Source organism: Centruroides sculpturatus, unplaced genomic scaffold (genome assembly GCF_000671375.1).
Source record: "Centruroides sculpturatus isolate CEXI.00-Female unplaced genomic scaffold, Cexi_2.0 scaffold287, whole genome shotgun sequence".
In the NCBI taxonomy this organism is placed as follows: domain Eukaryota; kingdom Metazoa; phylum Arthropoda; class Arachnida; order Scorpiones; family Buthidae; genus Centruroides; species Centruroides sculpturatus.
Window position 1 is genome coordinate 511127 of NW_019384456.1, and position 21477 is coordinate 532603.

The window sequence follows — 21477 nt, forward strand, 5'->3', positions numbered from 1 at the left end:
CTATATATTCAAAGGAAAATAGTTCTGTGTTCATTACAAATTAGAACTAGTGTATAAAGAACACATAATAGAAAATTATAAGACATGTTTACATTATTATAGTCTGTTTGAAATTTCTGATATTTTTGTAAAAATATCAGAAATTAAATATCAAAAATTGTTAAAAAGGTCAAACAGAAACTCAATGTTGAATGCCAAACCAAACAAATCATTTCAATGTTACTTCAAAATAACAAGGAAGGACATTTAATAGGACAAGCTAAAGAAATACTTCCTAATATATATAAGCTTAGGTATGAGAACAAAATCCATCCTTGTCAATTGAAGAGACAGCAGAGCAGAGTAGTTCTAATTGGTGTGGGTGTTTCAAGCATTTTTGCCAAAGATAAAATGGCAGTTGACACGGTAAAGAATGGTGCCACTGATTAAAAGGAAATTTTGCATAAAAAAAAGATAGGATGTAAAGCCTGCATGGCTATTTGAATCACAGTTCATCAATTTTTCTTTAGAAATTAGCCTATTATAATTAAATCCATTCTTCATGAAATAAATGACAATCTCAATTTACCAAATACACTGTGCAGTCCATAAGTTTTAGGACTAAAGAGTATTGGCAAACGTGCTAAGTAGTAGCAACTATTGTACTTGCAGAGTGTCACTAGTGTGCATACAGAAACTTGTGATTTATAGCATCTAGTGTAACTATGTCTGTTTTGTTGCATCATAGATTCAAAAAGTGAACAGAGAATTGCAATTAAATTTTGTTTTAATGTGGGTCTTTGTGTTACTGAAACCATAAAACTAGCACAAAAGACATGCAATAATGAGGCTCTGAACTGTTCTAACATCTTCAGTTTTATGATGGAAGAGAATCAGTGGAAGTGGTCATCATCCCACATTGTCTTAAACAAGAGAAAATTACACAACATAAAATGTGGACACCTGAAAAAGATTAGCAATTTTATGTTGTATAATATTTACATAATGTGAATGACAATAATGAATAGACAAAAGAAAATGTTGCCTATTGCTGCGTATTCGGTGAAGAACAATTGCTGAATATTGTCTAAAATTTCAGCCATCATCTATGATAACATCACATGTAATTGCCATTTGGAGCAAGTTGGATGATGTCAGAATTTTATTTGAAGAAGGTATATAACAGCTTTATTAAAACTGTATTTGTATAATACAATTTTAATAAAAAATTAATAANATTATAAAATTTGAATTGTTTCGAATTAGATGTATTCAAGAAATAAGAGATTGATGATATAATCATTTAAATCTGGAAATAAAGATCAAAATCAAATGTACTACAAAATTTGAATGTTTGAATTTTAATACTTTCATTCTACAAAGCATATACTCAAAACTTACATAAAATTAATTATAAAATTATAAAATTTCAAAAGAAACAACACCATTATTGTTTTCCTACAATAATCCAATAAAATACAGTTAGGCTTGATCCACATTATCAAGCCATTCAGTCTAGTTATACAACATATTCAGATATTCAGTTAATTACACACAGTTCTTTGTCTGCTCACTTAAAATACTCTTCAGGTATTTAGTCAGTCGACAGTCAGTAATGCTCTAGCTTGGCTGAAATCACTTGTAATTCTATTTATTATTAATTATTCCAAGCACTCTATCAAAAATGTCACCAAGTTTTTAATTTGAAGAACTAGCAGTAACAGCTAAAATAGAACACACATTAGTAATTTACTCGTGTACATTTATATTTGATATATTATTTGAAAAAATAAAAATTATTATTTAAATTATGAACAGCAACACACTGTGGCACACACTAATGACTGTTAGTTGATTGAAGTTTGTGCTTGTAAGGACCTGTGCCAACTATGTAAACAAGTTAATAATGAACTTACCTGGAGCGAGATGGGATCAAGATTTTAGCATTACATACACCATTAGTAGAACAGAAGTATTGTAATTCAGATGAGAAAATAGTTTTCTGCAATGTTTGTATATACTGTTAGTCCAAAATCCATAATACTTGTTCCAAGTCTGTGTAAAATTGCAGTGTAGGAAATAGGAAAAAATGTTTCCTTTATAATCACCACAATATCTTCACAGAACAAATTACTCTTTTCATAGCTCATGAAATATGTTTTGTAACTGACCATGAAATCTTTGGATACAATAGATTGTTGCTTTTCTCTGTTAGTTTGTTATAACTGCTGAAGATATATCCTGAACAATGTGTTTAATTAAATATAGCCATACCCCATAGCATGCTTCAGGGAGAGGGGGATTTTCTTGTAAATCAGCTTTCTCATGTTCTTGCTCTTCTACAACTTCTGAATTATCAAAATCTAATGTGCTCTTGAAAACAATTAAAATATAATAAATTTGGATATTAGTGTTTTATTTTTTATTTCTTTATAATATGCAGTAGGCTGTATTGGAAATCTTATAATGACACTGTAGAATATACTTCATATCAAATACTACTGTATGAAAACATAGCAACAATGAAAATAAACAAATGAGATGGTGGACATATTGTAATGACCTGTTAAGAATAAGTTTGTAGAGGAAGATCTTTGCACTCAGTATTTGCCAAATGCAGAGCAAACATTTGGTCAATGTCAAATAGTGTAGATGATTTACAGTAGACCCCCCTATAACGCTTAGATATGTTCCACGCTAATCGAATTTTACGTTGTAGGAATGATTAAATACATGAGCCAATCACAGCCCGACAGGTGTGAACTTTACGGACTAAGGCTGTTTGAAAGGTTTTCTTCTATAAAATTAACCGATTCTAGACTAATTCCACTCAACATTTCCAAAACACGTATAATTTTTTGGGAATAATCTGTATAAACTATGCTATAAACAAAAAATTATAGGATTACTTACCGAGTGTGCACCATTCGACTACGCCCGTTGTTCAAAGCTTGTCTTCGTCGCGGAACAGCACACAAAATGGCAGCCGCGATTTCTGATAAATAATTTTTCGCAGAAAAATAACTTGATCTTTGGAGGCATCATTAATATAAATAATTTTTATGGCCATTGAATAAGAAGTGTTTCTTTCACAAGAAATGTATAAAATTAGTGCTGTATTAGACTTACGGTACCAAATTTACATACTGTACAGACGATAATAAACTCAATTTATTGCCTAAAATCTCCGTAGCGTGGCGCCACGCTAGACGGAGGAAATTGTGTATTTAATTATAATAAAGTTACAATAAGTTAATATATAATTATATGTACAGTACCTAATTTATATATAATACTGTACAGACGATAGCAAACTCAATTTAGCCGCTCTGTAGCGTGGCGCAGGGTCGGAGGAAAGTAGTTTGGCTGCTCATCCACTATTGGTCCAGATTCTATCAATCTTGTCGCGAAACGACGTTATAGGAGGTACAGTACTTTATACGAATGTTGCTACAATTTTTTCGCTACGTTATAGGAATTGTCGTTATAGGAACGCACGTTATAGGGGGGTCGACTGTACTTGCGACTGACGACTGATATTTGGTATTTGCTATTTCTTACTCCTTGTCGGTATATTGTGCCAAATCAAAGGGGATAAATAGGTAACTATTTGGCAATCAGCAAATATCAAATGCGAATGGTTTCAGATTGCACTGAAACTTTGTGATAAAAATCATTAAACTGCACACCTGAAATTAATGTAGACACAGTACTGTCAAACAAATGAAAAAAGAGTGAGAATGTAAAGAGATAAGTAGGAAGTACAAATACTTCTTACTTCCCACTTTTACTATCAAGACTTTCACAAATGCACTTAAAAGAAATTCATAATACTGGGATAATTTGATTCAGTTATTGTGATGGATACTAAAGAACCTTGTTTGCAGTAGTAAAAATATAGTTACCAAGGTGCAGCTGTATGTAACAAATATCAAAGTATGTTAAATTATAATTGTAAATAAAAATTGTTAAAATAATCAGTCTTTGGAATGTCATAAATAAAGCACTTAACCACTTTTGCCAAGCACTTTTATTGATGTTTTAGTTTTAAAATCTCCTGGTGATAAAGGATAGCAATTATGTAGTATGTACAATAAAGAATTTATTCTGCATGTGTATAATTGCTATTCTCAATCGCTCGAGAGAGTCATTATAATTAAATGTTAAGGTGCTTGGCAAAATGTATATATTATTAAAATGTTTGTCAATAGTTATTTTGTCAATTAAAATGTCTGAAAAGTAAACAATTTATATTTTTATTCTTAATTAATTAATGCCAATTATTCTTAATTAATTAATCCTGCACTGAAACTTTGTGATAAAAATCATTGTAAATATCCTTAAGCCCCAAGCCCAAGATATCTCGGGCTTAGGGCTTAAGGATTAATTAATAAACATGTAGTCATTTTATATGTGTATTATGCATTATTAACCATATAATATATGAAAGTTGTTATAAAGTATATACTGTAATTAGGTTATAAGACATGATAACCCACTTTCCATACATTAAGTTAGAAAAGAGACAATGAAATACAGTAGAGCATTGATTATCTGAAACCATTTGGGACTGGGGTTGTTCGAATAACCGATTATGTACAAAAAAATATATTAACCTATCCCATGTTGAAATTCATTCAAATCCTGGTGAGTCCTTAAGTACCCTCTCATGGTCGCACCAGTGCTGCCAGCTAAAACACGCACACCAACAAAAATAATATTGGAGTAGCCCAAGATATAGCCAAATATTGCAGTGCCACAGCACTAGTGGAAATTTAAATTTGCTGACTGGAACGCTTTCGGTTAATCGATGTTTCAGTTGATCGATATTCAGATAATCGATGCTCTACTGTAGTTGTATTCCTGGGTATACTAACATGAAAGTTAATGAATGTATTTAAATTTAAACTTGTTTCATTGTCTCCTTTCTAATTTAACACTCTGAAACAATACAATGTGTGATTTATTTTTTTTATTCACTAAACAAATGTTGAGAGTATAAAATATATTATCGTGTTAGTAGACAAGCTCAATCTCATATAAATATACAATATATGCTAATACGTACAGTATATCAATAATGTAAATACATATCTGGTGTACTTACAATAAATTTACACATAATTCTGATATACAAACTATTGTGCCTTTATTTATCTCATCAATAATATAAATAATTAATAAAATATATAAAACTTTTATTAGTTAAAATATTTAGATTTCATAAGAAAGATACTATAATATTGTGTAAGTAGGATTCTCTATTGGCTGAATGCCAACGGTAATAATTTTTTATCATAGTTTATTATAATTCATTCTTCAGAATTCATAAAAGTCAGCATATCTATATTTAAAGTCATATTTACTGATAACTTGAAATAATATTTGAATTATAAAAAACAATATTTCTTGAATCATATTCTATTTGCATACATATTTTGTCATTTGCATCATCAAAATATGATTATTTTTGATTGTTTTTGATAAATTTTGATAGTATTTAAGTACAGAATGGTATTTTAAATCAGTCTCATCTCTTGTTTTTTTTTTTTGTTTGTCAACTCATTTCCAAAAGTAAATTTAATTGGCTGACTACTTTCTATATTGATAACAAATTAAGAATAAATTTAAAATAGGTTGAAATTAATAATAAAATAAAGTATTAATTCCAATTTAATTTTTCAACATAAATCAGAATTCAAAATTGTGTATTTCATTTTACTAAAATTTTATTCAACAATTTCCAAATAAATCAGCTTCAGGAGTTGCTAGCGACTAGATGTTGGGTACTAGGGATTGTATACCGGTTTACCGATTTACCGGTTAACCAATAAATTGACAAAAAAACATTCGGTAAACTTACCGGTAAATTTTTGAAATTTACCGGTAATTCGGTAAATGAAAAATTCATACTAAAAATTTTTATGTAGAGAATATTGTATTTAAAGATATTTAAAAGGGCTAAAGGAACATTGAAAAAAAAAATACAGATAAGTGTAAGGAACAATATACTTAATTATTAATTTTATGTGAGATATTTTCTGTTTAATTTTAATTTAAACTTTCTTGGGTTTGAGAGGCGCTGTAAATTGTACAGAAAGCTCTAGTTATATATTTTTGCTCTGCCGTTTTTTGAGATTTTTAATTAAAGATTTATAATCTTTACAATCAACGTTTTTCTTAAAGAGTAAGTAAATATTTCTTTTTTAATATTTAAAAATAATAATAATACGTAAATATTTCACGTATTTTTTAAATTAATAGCAATTTTGAATACACCTCATTATGACAGGACATTAATGCAATATTATTGCAAAATAACATTAAAATTTGTACCTTAAATAAATTTTTTACTTCTAACAACTGTGTAAAATATTTAAATACAAATATATATTACAAGATTCTAACATTATGCCTTAAGATTGTTCAAATATGTATTATTCTAACCTTATTTTCGTGGGGAATCCCTATTACTCTTACAAAAAGAACTTTCTTTAATTTTAGATTTTAGAACCAGGTGGAATAGCTTACTAAACATGCTGAAAACATTTTTATTACTTAAAGATGCTGTCCGAAAAAGTCTAGAAACCTAATCTAACCTAATATGGATGTGGCTGGATGGCCAAGTGGTCAAAATGGCAGTCTACCGCTCTGGGGGACCTGGGTTCGAATCCGAACGGGTCGAAAAATCCCAGGAACTTTTCCGGGGGTGGCTCGTACGGATATGTCGGTCCCCGTCCCTCACAACCAGACAGCGCCATTGCAGACCTGGCCGAACCCATAATGGGCTTGCAAAAAGAGGCTCACATGGCGGAAAGAGTTAAAAAAAAACCCTATTCTGGATTATTTTATACAAAAATTAGATCGAAATTAGGAGATAAGACTTTAAATAATTTAAGTTTCTTGAGAAGTTATTTTTTAAAAAATGGTAAACAATAAGATGATACTATATATTATTTCTGTTTTATTTTTATTTTCTGTATTATTTTATTTATGTTTCTAAAAGTTATTATTATAGTTTGTTTTGAATAACACTTTAATTTTTATATTTTTTATATCCTATACCTTTGAAATAAAAAAATGTGAAATGGAAATCAAAATTACTTATATTTTTTATCACCATAATTTTATTTTTCAGGAAAAATATTTACCGGTAATTTACCGGTAAACCGGTATTTTAATTTTCATTAACCGAATTATCGGTAAATGAAAAAGTCGGTAAATTTACAATCCCTATTGGGTACCCCTGCATTCAAAAAATAGAAAATAATAAAGAAGTTTTAAAATTATTCTTGAAAATTTTATTCTTTTTAAATCATATCATTAATATGTATATATGTGTTATATATAGGCAATGGCTCTTAGCTACCCTCCGCCTTGTCGTCCGCATGGCAATCCCGGAGTACGCAAAACGGAAGACCAGCAGAACAAGAGCGAATACCGTTCTCAGTACGCCTGGCCGAAAGTTGGGATGGAGGCTTCCCAGCCTGCCACCCGTAAGTCTGTATCTATGGGATCAATAGCAACTCAAGCATTACAAATGGAAGGTACAGAATGTGCATGACACTTTAAATTGTTTCTCTTTAGTTGCTGATTTATTTATATGTTGTCCACTTGTATGCTATCTGTTGAATGTCTTGATTGTTTCCATACCATAATTTGTCATATATAAAAAAAACACACACAAAGAATATAATATGGCTGAATTATTCCCTTGGAATGTTTCGCTTAAATCTGTTTGTTTACATTTTTATATATGATATATGCCTGTTATAATGCACAGTTATACTTTAATATAATTTTTATATATACCACAAAACATGTTTAATTTGTACAAATGAGAATTTTTCATATCCATTTATTTCGTTTTTGAGTTTTTAACAAAATTTCAAAATGGAAATATATATATTTTTCTTGTATTTCATAAAATTGTTGGCACAAAAATTGCTTCTTCTGCTGTGTTCCTTTATTCAAGCATATTTTTAAATGAATGAATATATATATATATATTATTTTAAATATCTCATCTGACAAGTTTCTGAGTAATAGTTAATGATTAAATTAAACTAAAATTGATTTTAAATATTGATTAAATTAATAATTAATTCTATAATAAGAGCAAATTTAATGCCTCAAATATAGTCTTATAACTTTAATTTACAGTATATTAAAAATGATTAATTGTATATTGTGATTCAAAAGTTTCCATACAAAATATCCAAAAGGATGCATGTGTGCAGACATGTTAACATGTATTCACCATGAGTGGAAGAAAAAGCATTCATATATGCATTCAGTTAAATGGCATGTGAGGATCCTTTAACACACATCATACAAGTGCCATCATATTCTGTGACTTTGAGTAACTATATAAGGTTATAAGTATATAACCTTTGTCTACATATGAGAGACTGTTGAATCTCACTGTATTAAGCTTATAATAAACTAAATATTACCAGTACATAGCAACATAAAATTTAAAAAGCGTATTTACTACAGTAAACTTCTACTAATTTGGACTAACAGAGGGTGAAGGATGTCTGAGTTTACAAAACAACAAGTTAATGGGATGTTTTCTGTGAAAATGAGAAGGCAAATATGCAGTACCATAATTTATGAGATCTGCTCTATATAGAAGTTTTACTTAGTAGGTTATACTGCTGAATTTATTATTACACGAAATGAGCTCAAAATATGACAGTTAAATCAATGTACAATTTTTAGTAACTGTAACTGGCAATATACAGTAATATATATTAATGCATGGTATCACAAAGACTTCTGAATATCAAAATCACTCAATAATTTTAATTTTGTCATAATTATAATTTTTCTCTTGTCAAGAACTTTTTCATTACTGTACAATTTTTCAAAAAAATCTGCCCGAGTTAGTTGGGATTATTTATAATAAATATATTTTTATAATAGGACAATAAATTTTTGTTACACCATTCAAGAATGAATGAATTAATATAAATGTCAACAGGATAAAATAAATATTGTACGTTGTTGACAGCGAATGAAAATATAGAACACGACCAAAGAAAAAAAAATTGTTTTTCCTTATTTGTGATATATTTTTGGCTTTTCTCCAGTTTATCAAAAGAAAATTCTATATTTGGCTGTCCGAAGAAAGCTACTGATATGACGCAGATTACAATTTAAAAATTAGATTAAACATTTTGTTAAACTCACAAAGAACATTTTTATCTGTTAAATTTTTATATTAGTTTTAAGGGTGTTTTTTTTAAATCCCATTATTTGATCTTTAAAGAGTTGATGAAAGTTCTGGAGAGAGGCCAAATGAAATTTGTTTCAAATAAAAAATATTTGTTTTTGGTCACTTTTGACTTTTTATACAAACTGTAGACATATAAAATATTAATTTAATTCTTTTTTTTACAAAAAATTACACAATAGGTTTAAAATTTTGTATTTTATTTATAATTATTTTAAATTCTATTTATTTAATTTATAAAATTTATCAAACATTCTTTTTTTGCAGAGAAACTTTATTTGATATTATGTAATTTTTATTTTTTAAAACTTCATATTTATGGCTCATCTGTTTATTACTGTGCATAATTTACTGGTGAGTTCAAATAATAATAATAATAATTTTCTTTGTTTTCTACGTTTTTGTACGTAAAAATGTATTAAAATAATAAGTTGATAGAAGGTGACTCAAATTAAAGAAATCAATAAAATACAGTTACATAAACTATCTATTGATAGACAGTCTTTGTGATTATACAGTGAACTCCAATATAATGTGCTCCCCTATAACATGGTGAAAAATTGAACTAGTACTCATGCATAATTCTAATTTTGTCGTCCAGAGATATATGTTTTCTTCTTCAACTTCTAGGCCTAGGTTTACACTTGCATAAAATCATCTGATAATGCATGTCTCAATAACACAGTTTCCATCTAGGCGTTAACAACCTAAAGCTATCGCTACAAACAACTAGCGCTTTCAACGAAACTATTTTCATCTTCTTCAGGTTGAAAGAACAGTTAATAACCTTCAAATTCAAATTACAGCAACGGCAAACCAGCAATGGAATAAAATCAAAAAAGAACAAACAGAGAATTTGAAAGGCGCGCGCTCGATGCCAACGTGCATGAGCAATAGAATATTTTGCGAGAATGCGGAGCTAGTGACGTTGTTTTAACCTGTTGTATAAGTTGACCCACAATGAAGGCACATCCAGCGTGGGGGTGTTGCATGGATTTAGCACGCTGATAAATAGCGCCTCCCATATATACAAGAGGTTCCTGCTATCACACTGTTTGAGTATCCCCACTTGGTCCCACATCGGAGTGTATTGGTGTTGCAACACCAATCTTGCCAACTCGGTGTCGCACCTACCCGTACTAATAGACTGTTTATGTTCGGAGATGCGGCAAGACAACGTTCTGGATGTCGCTCCAATGTACTGGGTATGAGTACCAGATGTTGTACTTTCCAATGGGATGGAATACACTCCAGACCGCTCTAGCACAGAAAACGGATCCCTGTCATTGCATAACATTCTTCTAAGGCTTGGCCGCGGCGACACTGGCAGGAAAAGCGCATGCTGCCTAAAAATACGGCAAATGCGGCCAGTAATACGGCCACAGAATGGTAATGGGGGGTGGATTATCGTACATTCTTCTGAGGCCTGCAAAGTCATGTCGAGAAATAAAGAACCTTTGACCTTTCTAAGGATGTACCTGTACTTAGATCTAGCATAACCCGCCGCACTTACCGCTGCACTAATAGCTTCAAGCTCGATTGGAAGACAATAAAAAGGCCCTTCTAACTAGAGGGGCAATAGCTGCATTGACATAGTGCCGCGGTTGGTACGCGGTGGCAGGGATTAAAGGAGGTATGCTGTTGAACTTATGGAACACGGCTGGGCTTTGGTGATGTTTAGATCTGAAAACGCAATTTCACCTCCCTTTTCCTTTTCCCAGGTAAACTTGATGGTAGAATAAACCTCCATAAGATAACTTTTGAGAATATGGAATTCCTCTTCCGTGTGCTGCCAGGCTACTAAGATATCGTCCACATTTGCTGCGCTGTGAAACCCTCCTTAACAAGCATAGCATTGGTGAGCATAACCGCCTCAAACTGCGGTACCGAGGGGTAGAGTGCAACCACATCCATCTTGTAGAAGTTGTAATTGCTATGGGATAGATTATTCAATAAGTGGCTCCTTCCTCCATCGCCTTTAGTTATGTCATCGTCCATTGCGGCAAAGGCCACTATTTCTTCTGTATTGAATAATCTATCCCATAGCAATTACAACTTCTACAAGATGGATGTGGTTGCACTCTACCCCTCGGTACCGCAGTTTGAGGCGGTTATGCTCACCAATGCTATGCTTGTTAAGGAGGGTTTCACAGCGCAGCAAATGTGGACGATATCTTAGTAGCCTGGCAGCACACGGAAGAGGAATTCCATATTCTCAAAAGTTATCTTATGGAGGTTTATTCTACCATCAAGTTTACCTGGGAAAAGGAAAAGGGAGGTGAAATTGCGTTTTCAGATCTAAACATCACCAAAGCCCAGGGTGCGATAGTGTTCTCCGTGTTCCATAAGTTCAACAGCATACCTCCTTTAATCCCTGCCACCGCGTACCAACCGCGGCACTATGTCAATGCAGCTATTGCCCCTCTAGTTAGAAGGGCCTTTTTATTGTCTTCCAATCAAGCTCTTGTCAACATCGAGCTTGAAGCTATTAGTGCAGCGGTAAGTGCGGCGGGTTATGCTAGATCTAAGTACAGGTACATCCTTAGCTTAGAAAGGTCAAAGGTTCTCTATTTCTCGACATGACTTTGCAGGCCTCAGAAGAATGTACGATAATCCAGCCCCCATTACCATTCTGTGGCCGTATTACTGGCCGCATTTGCCGTATTTTTAGGCAGCATGCGCTTTTCCTGCCAGTGTCGCCGCGGCCAAGCCTTAGAAGAATGTTATGCAATGACAGGGATCCGTTTTCTGTGCTAGAGCGGTCTGGAGTGTATTCCATCCCATTGGAAAGTACAACATCTGGTACTCATACCCAGTACATTGGAGCGACATCCAGAACGTTGTCTTGCCGCATCTCCGAACATAAACAGTCTATTAGTACGGGTAGGTGCGACACCGAGTTGGCAAGATTGGTGTTGCAACACCAATACACTCCGATGTGGGACCAAGTGGGGATACTCAAACAGTGTGATAGCAGGAACCTCTTGTATATATGGGAGGCGCTATTTATCAGCGTGCTAAATCCATGCAACACCCCCACGCTGGATGTGCCTTCATTGTGGGTCAACTTATACAACAGGTTAAAACAACGTCGCTAGCTCCGCATTCTCGCAAAATATTCTATTGCTCATGCACATTGGCATCGAGCACGCGCCTTTCAAATTCTCTGTTTGTTCTTTTTTGATTTTATTCCATTGCTGGTTTGCTGTTGCTGTAATTTGAATTTGAAGGTTATTAACTGTTCTTTCAACCTGAAGAAGACGAAAATAGTTTTGTTGAAAGCGCTATTTGTTTGTAGATAGCTGTAGGTTGTTAACGCCTAGATGATAATTTTCTCAACTTTACTTATCCAATATACGGCGTGAAGTCCAATATTATTTTCACTATTAACACAGTTTCCTATAACGTGGAACATATCACCCAAATTGTACAAGACTCCACTGCATTTTACTAAAAGATAACTTTCAATCTGAAATAAATTTAATCTCCATTAAGAAAATAACAAATTTATCCAAATACAAAATTTTTGATTAAATTATCCCACTTCAGCAATAATATGAATTCTTTTTAATGTGATATGGATGCTGTATATTCTATACATATATATGAAGTCACTTTAATCCAAAAACTTTTTGGTTGACAGTCTCACAGCACTTCCGGTTAGAAAATTAAGACTTTATTGCACAAATTGAAAGGGTGTTATACAAATGCATTTTGGGTTGTTGTAAATTTACCCCTTTTCAGTGCTGTTAAAAAACAACAACAGTACAGTTAGGAACCTGACATTACTTATATATTGTATAAAAAATTTTCTACAAACAAAGACAATGTTTCATAGAGAATTAACATACAGTTTTCCACTTTCACATCCTTGTTTTCTGTAAATATACATAAAACATTATCTATATCACATAAAACATAATTTATATCACATAAAACATAATTTATAATAACAAAAAACATAAAATTTCATGACTAGGTCTTACTTTATTTGAAATTTATCCAGTATTATGTATTCTGTTGTTCAATTTTTACAATAAAGGTAACTATACATCAGTTCTTCTTATAAGTGTAAATTACATTATACATTACATTGCAATATAATTTAAAAAATCATTAAATATTAAAAGGTAAAATTACTTACAATTAATATTCTGTATATGTATATATATATATACTTATCAAACAATGATTTTTCACAAAGTACAATATATGAGTTTTCACAAATGCAACATATTTAAGCTTAAGCTGTACTATTAATATACTTAATGTAGTGAAACACCCTCTATTAACTGGTACCATTGAGGGTCGATTGCTATGTTCTCTGAAATATTAATTAGTTTGCCTTTAGGTTCTTTCTTTATTTCAATATGTTCTTTAAATTTCCTTTTGTAAATATTTTTCTCAATATGCAAAATTTTTATATTATTTTTATTAATTTGACAGTTCTTGTTTATTGTGTGGTTATACCATGGTGAATTATCATATTTAAGACTGATAGCGGCTTCGTGTTCTTTGATTCTTTCTTTTAATGTGCGACCTGTTTCACCGATATATGTTCTTGGGTTGTTACAGTTACACTCTATTTTATAAACTGTTCCCACTTTTTTAACACCATCATTTTTTATTTTACTGTCATGTTGGTGTTAATATTTTTATATACACTTTGCTATACTTTATTGGTCAAAGATGGGGCCAAACTAATATTTTCCTTGTTGAGGATTTTATTGCAATTCTCGAAAATATTTTGAATATACGGGAAGGTTTTATGTTTTTTATCTTGTTTGTATTTAGTATTATATGTATTGGTCCAGTATTGTTTATGCCATTTTTTTAGTTTTAATTTAGGGTAATCATAAAGTATAAACTTACTATCCAGTTTTTTGAATTCAATTTCTTTGTTTTTAATATTTGATATTCTAGTATATATATTTTTTAGTTCCAGGATATAGGTGTTCTTTTTGATATTTTCTGGATTATATGAGTTATAGTTGATTGTTTTATTAACATTACAAGGCTTTTTATATGTTAAAAAGGTAAATTTATCAGGATTATTTATTATAGTTATATCTAAATAATTTAGTTGTTTATTTTCTTTCTTGTTCTATGTCAAATTGGATGTCTTCGTTGATATTATTTATAGTGTTAAATATAATTTTATCATCTATTATTTTACTATTGTATATTATTAAATAATGATCTAAATATCTAATTACTAATCTTATGCCTTGGATATTATTTATTGTTTCATCTATATCTATCATAACCAATTCAGCTAATTTTTGCCCCATCTTTCACCCCATACTTATGCCATCAATTTGCCTATAAAATTCCTGATTGACTTGGGAAGTAATTCTTTTTGTATGAAAATTTTATTAATTCAATTAAAGTTTTATCAATATTAAGTTTAATTAGACTTATTTCAATTAGATTCCATTTTATATTCAGATACATATTTTTTACTTCAAGATTTAGTAATTTATCTGTGTTTTCTTTCTGTAATTTCTGTATTCTATTAATAACAACAGCATTTTTTACCCTATAATTGGAATAATCAATGTCTATTAACTTTTATTTAATGTACTGTTCTAGATTATAAAGAACTGAATATTTAAAATTAAAAAAAAAAAAATTTTAACCAATAGTTGATTTTAAATATTCAATTTTTTATAAATCTATTAACTGCTACCTATGAGGGCAATCGACCTTCAATAGTACCAGTTAATAGAGGGCATTTCATCACATTAAGTATATTAATAGTACAGCTTAAGATATGTTAAATTTGTGAAAACTCAAATACAGTGGGTGAACGGTTAATGAATAAATCGGATAACGAACACTTTCACGAAAGATTTTTATGATCAGACAATGAACACATATTCAGATAATGAACACTTCACTGAACAAACATAAAAAGAAGCGACAAAAATAGCAAATATCAATTAATTTTCCCTTGTCTTCAGGGAACAATTCAAAACTTTTCGGAGCGCTGGAAACGTCAACATCGACCTCAACCCGGAATATACCGATCAGATAGTATTCCTCCGAACTTTGAAACTTTCCCTTGTAATTCCAGCCTTTTTTTCCTGACAGAAACAATTCTTTTATAGTATTCGCGAGACCATCAGGCGGGCACTCGTTACATTTTGTGTCAAGTTTTATTTTCGAAAGGTAAAATAGCAAAGGTAGAGAGTGGGCAGAAGATGTCTGATGTTGCTGGGCAGTATGGCTTGAACAAATCTACAATAGGGTTCAGTTCAATCTNAATGAACACTTCACTGAACAAACATAAAAAGAAGCGACAAAAATAGCAAATATCAATTAATTTTCCCTTGTCTTCAGGGAACAATTCAAAACTTTTCAGAGCGCTGGAAACGTCAACATCGACCTCAACCCGGAATATACCGATCAGATAGTATTCCTCCAAACTTTGAAACTTTCCCTTGTAATTCCAGCCTTTTTTTCCTGACAGAAACAATTCTTTAATAGTATTCGCGAGACCATCAGGCGGGCACTCGTTACATTTTGTGTCAAGTTTTATTTTCGAAAGGTAAAATAGCAAAGGTAGAGAGTGGGCAGAAGATGTCTGATGTTGCTGGGCAGTATGGCTTGAACAAATCTACAATAGGGTTCAGTTCAATCTTATCTAAGAAAGATACAGTATAATCAAGAAGACTCAAGCAGCTAAAGGAGTAACAAAAATCACTTCTGAAGAGCTCATAATGAAACCTGAAACAGATCTGACAACAGAAGAATGCCAAGAACTCTTGAATGAAGAACACCAAGAAACTCGACAAGATATTTTAGTTTTTTTTTTCAAAAAAAAAAATTTTTCGACAAGATATGTTTTATTATGAAAAAGAGGATTAATGCCAATATCTGCTATTAATTAAAGATCTTTTGAAGAAGTGGGGGATGTCAGATCAACGGTCTTAGAATGGCATATAAACCAGGTTGAGGTTAATAGGCTTGGGAATCACTACAATTACAATGCTATTAATTACTTATGAAAATCCTGAAGAAGAGAGAAAAGCAATCAACATTAGACATTCTTTAACCCCCATAAACAAAAAAAACATAACTAATAAAAATGCAAGACTGCGTAAATCCGTATTTTTATTATTACATATAAATGAATGTAGTAAGAAAGTATATATTTTATATTTTCTATTTTTTGGGGTCTCCAGAACAAATTAATTAAATTCCCATACAAACCTATGGTAAATTGATAATCGGTTAATGAACAATTTGGATAGCAAATAAAGTCTTGGAACAGATTATGTTCATTTACCGATCACCCACTGTATTGTACTTTGTGAAAAATTATTGTGTGATAAGTATATATGTTATGGACAAAGTGATTAATCAGGCATTATTCATAATGTCCAGTCATTATGAAGAATGACCAAAAAAGGGCATGCAGTGTGATAAATATTGATTAATTTATCAAATTGACTGGTCATTATGAATACTGCTATCACCTAGTCGGGCAAAGTGATAATAATACATTGAGGAGTGATCATCCGACATACGCTAGCCAATCGGCACTCTGAGTTGCATGTGCGTATCGCATTTAGTAACAAATTTAAATTTATTCAACTAATAGTTAATCTTGTATGACATTTTAATTTGATTAAAAAAAACTCCACTTATTTCATTTAGAAATATTTATTTTTTTGTGAATTATTTCAAAGTATTTTAAAACGGACATGTAATCTTTTAAAACTAAGTACTATTAACTATATTAATTAAATGGTAAAATTTTACCTATGCGCACTGTTGGGGTGGCAGTAGCGACTGTTTGTGCTCTCGACGGATTCCTCCCAGAGGGGAGCTGCCGTTAAGCCGCCGATTGTTTAACTTCACTAGTTATTGATTCATGGTAGTTACTGAACACATGTATCAATAACTAGTGATGTTAAACAATCGGCAGCCTTCCAGCGGCCCCCTCCAGGAGTAATCCGTCGAGAGCACAAACAGTCGCAACCGCTGCCAAATTCAGTACTAAATGCAATACGCATGCACAACTCAGATGCGAGTGCTGATTGGCTAGCGTATGTGGGATGATAACTCCTCAAAGTATTATTATCACTTTGCCTGACTAGGTGATAGCAGTATTCATAATGACCAGTCAATTTGATAAATTATTGGAATTTATTACAATGCCAATTTTGTTGGTCATTATTCATAATGCCCGTATTAATCACTTTGTCCATAACATATATATATACATATACAGAATATCAATTGTAAGTAATTTTACTTTTTAATATTTAATGGTTGTTTTAAATTGTATTACAATATAATGTAATTTACACTTATACAGTACTTTAACTAGAAGAACTGATGTATAGTTACCTTTATTGTAAAAATTAAACAACAGAATACATAATACTGGATAAATTTAAAATAAAGTAAGACCTAATCATGAATTTTTATGTTATTATAAATTATGTTTTATGCAATATAGGGAACGTTTTATGTATATTTTTGGAAAACAAGGATGTGAAAGTGGAAAACTTTATGTTATTTCTCTATGAAACATTAAGTCTTTGTTTGTAAAAAATTTTTATACAATATATAAGTAATGTCAGGTTCCTAACTGTACCGTTGTTGTTTTTTAACAGCACTGAAAAGGATTTGTAAATTTACAACAACCCAAAACGCATTTGTATAACACATGTTCAATTTGTGCAATAAAGTCTTAATTTTCTAACTGGAAGTGCTGTGAGACTGTCAACCAAAAAGTTTTCGGATTAAAGTGACTTTATATATATATATAATAATAATATGAAGAATTTCACTCTTTCATTGAATTCATTTATAATAATGATGAACCTATAAAAATACTGTACATCTTATGTTTTGGTTTGTTCATTCAGAAAAATTGTGTTGTTAGTTTAAACTGAATCATATTATAAATTAAAATTTAAGATTATGCGTATAAACTTCTACAATATTCTTTGGGGAAAAGAAAATATTACTGATATTTGTTTAAAAAAATCTATTTACTGATGTATTATTAGACAAATACAGGTATGTGCTGCTTAACCATGGGCATATGTTTTGAGAAATACATCATAATCAATCATCATACAATGTAGAGTACTTAGACAAATATTGATATTATGTACAGTAGAGTCCCGTACAATGCACAAATAAAGCAAGCAACACCCTCAAATTATGTCGATCAGAGGTATATGTTTTTTTTTTTTTTCAACTTATAGGCCAAGGTTTAAACTTTCATAAATCATGTGACAATGCAGGTTTAGATAACGTGATTTCCTATAATGTGTAACAAATCCCCTGTGTTCTACAGAACTCTACTGTAGTTATAGTACTACTCGTATAGGCTTTATGTAATGCTAATTGTATAGGCTAATTGCAACACAATGATAAGTGTTTACATATTAAAATATCTAAACATAGAAAAGGTACAGGCAGCTACAAATTTATTGGCTCCTTTAAAATCTTTTGGGACCTCTGAGGTATATGTAACCTATCGTTATCAGCATGCATGTGTAATTCATTTTTGTTAGTTACTGTATAATTTATAACAACATACACAATAACATATACAAACAACCTGATAAGCTTTTAGTAGTCAAAAAAACAGCCAGATTTATGTCAAGATACATTATGACTAATTAATCATCATTAATGTAACCTGATAAGAATCAAACTGTTCATTTGATTAGTAATTTATATAACATTAAAATTTTGAATTAAAAAAATTAATTTGCTAACACTCATAAAATTTGTAATAAATGATTTTAACTTTAGTACTTATTATCTGTTTTCTAAATTCCTTTATAGCTGACGGTTATGTGCTTAAATTCAGTTATGTGTTAAAATCTTTTTCATAATCAATGTGTAGTTAATTAATTAAAATTTCTGAGGATCTATCCAGATTTGGGTCCAGGCACCTCAAAGTAGCAAATACAAAAATTATCTTGACCATATCTGATTATATTCATTTCTTAAATACTGGTTTTTAATTGATCCATATTTTAATTTAAGAAAAATTGTATATAATATTGTTGTTGTAAACTGAATTGAAAAAACAAGGAAGATATTTGATGATAGATATCAAGTCTATTATTACGTTTGGTCATTAGATTTTACTTAAGTTTTACTTCTTGATTTTTGTATCATAAATTAATTTCTGTTATGAGATGGACAAATGTGTTTATTAATTTTTAATATAAATGTTGTTTAGAATGAGTGCTACAGCAACAGAACAACTTCAGATTCTTCTTCTACTACAAAAAAATAAATAAATTAGTAATTAGGTGAAGTTTAAGGTTTGACTACTCTGTAACACTGAATATATCTAATATAGAACAGTTAGCTTTAAACCTGAAACAGATCTCAGGAGGAGGTTGCTAATGTTTGTAGCTCTCTTCATTTCATTTTTAGGTTTTATAGTATATTCAGTCACAAATGTCAGATATGGTAGCTGTTATATACGATTGGAATGTATATCTCTTTAATCCGAATAAATGCAACACTGTAGACTTCCTCTCAGCTATCATGTTAGGTACTCCTTTATTGCAATTCACAAATGCATTTCAGGTTTATACAATATCTAAGCCCCTCTTCAGTGTAAATGCTACATATATTAAATGAATGTAAAAAGTTATTTTGTCTGTAACGANAATAAATGCAACACTGTAGACTTCCTCTCAGCTATCATGTTAGGTACTCCTTTATTGCAATTCACAAATGCATTTCAGGTTTATACAATATCTAAGCCCCTCTTCAGTGTAAATGCTACATATATTAAATGAATGTAAAAAGTTATTTTGTCTGTAACGATGATCTTCATGTGTGAAGATCATCGTTACAGACAAAATAACTTTTTACATACCTCAGAAGGCAGAGCAGTGCTTTTTATACTGGTACACTTAGCTATGTTTTTTTAAAAACTAATAAACATGAGTGTGTATCTAGAGGGTGTGACTAGAAGAAATAATTTGTAATAATGATGTCGTGTGAGATTTGCTAATATAATACTGTGGATAAATGTAAAGAATGCCATGATGTACGTACTGTTTTTTAAAAAGGTGTTAAATCATTTACTTATATATTGTAAAACTGTTACTATAATTGCAGTTGTTTCAATAGCATTTTAAAGAATATGCCTTAGTTTTTTTATAAAGAAAAAATATCTTTAAAAATAATCTTTCTAAAAAACCTATAACTGGCATGAAATATGTTCAATTGCTTACGCTAACGTTTTCGGATCCCACTGGGTCCTTCATCAGGCTATGTTCTATTTGCAATGATCTGTTAGAATGTCAGTTGTCTTTGGAACGAAATTTCAAATATCGTATTTCGAGTTCCATTGGGAATCATGTGTCTTCGAAACTCCAGTCGCTACGTAATGATCATCTACTTGTATGATGGATTATGTAATATTCCGTTCATTGAAATTTCATTCCAAAGACAACTGACATTCTAACAGATCATTGCAAATAGAACATAGCCTGATGAAGGACCCAGTGGGATCCAAAAACGTTAGCGTAAGCAATTGAACATATTTCATGCCAGTTATAGGTTTTTTAGAAAGATTATTTTTAAAGATATTTTTTCTTTATAAAAAAACTAAGGCATATTCTTTAAAATGCTATTGAAACAACTGCAATTATAGTAACAGTTTTACAATATATAAGTAAATGATTTAACACCTTTTTAAAAAACAGTACGTACATCATGGCATTCTTTACATTTATCCACAGTATTATATTAGCAAATCTCACACGACATCATTATTACAAATTATTTCTTCTAGTCACACCCTCTAGATACACACTCATATTTTTTAGTTTTTTAAAAAACATAGCTAAGTGTACCAGTATAAAAAGCGCTGCTCTGTTTTGTGAGGTATGTAAAAATTTATTTTGTCTGTAACGATGATCTTCACGCATAAAAATTAGTGAATTAACTAATTTTTTTCTTCATTTAATATATGTAGCATTTACACTGAAGAGGGGCTTAGATATTGTATAAGCCTGAAATGCATTTGTGAATTGCAATAAAGGAGTACCTAACCTGATAGCTGAGAGGAAGTCTACCGTGTTGCATTTATTCAGATTAAAGAGACATACATTCCAATGGTATATTCAGTGTTGGGTGATGAAAGTTTATTGTTACAAATAAATTTTAAATAATTAAATACGATTGAATTTACTGAGCCTTTGTGATTTCTTATGAAAAGCTCGTTTAGGTCATTGTCCATATCCGTCATTCACTGGACA

The 21477-nt window shown here is 30.8% G+C and overlaps 2 protein-coding genes across 4 annotated transcripts in view; one reads left to right on the plus strand and one right to left on the minus strand.

Annotated features, from left to right (window-relative positions):
* Positions 1 to 21477, minus strand: part of LOC111620693 (ras-related and estrogen-regulated growth inhibitor-like) — a 151223-nt gene that overhangs the window by 76633 nt on the left and 53113 nt on the right. The window lies entirely within an intron of this gene.
* The window catches only part of LOC111620686, a 132583-nt gene that overhangs the window by 61276 nt on the left and 49830 nt on the right, over positions 1 to 21477 (plus strand). Inside the window, exon 7 of the mRNA XM_023362663.1 lies at positions 7331 to 7526. Coding sequence (XP_023218431.1) covers positions 7331 to 7526 — 196 coding nt within the window. The remainder of the gene's footprint in view (positions 1 to 7330; positions 7527 to 21477) is intronic.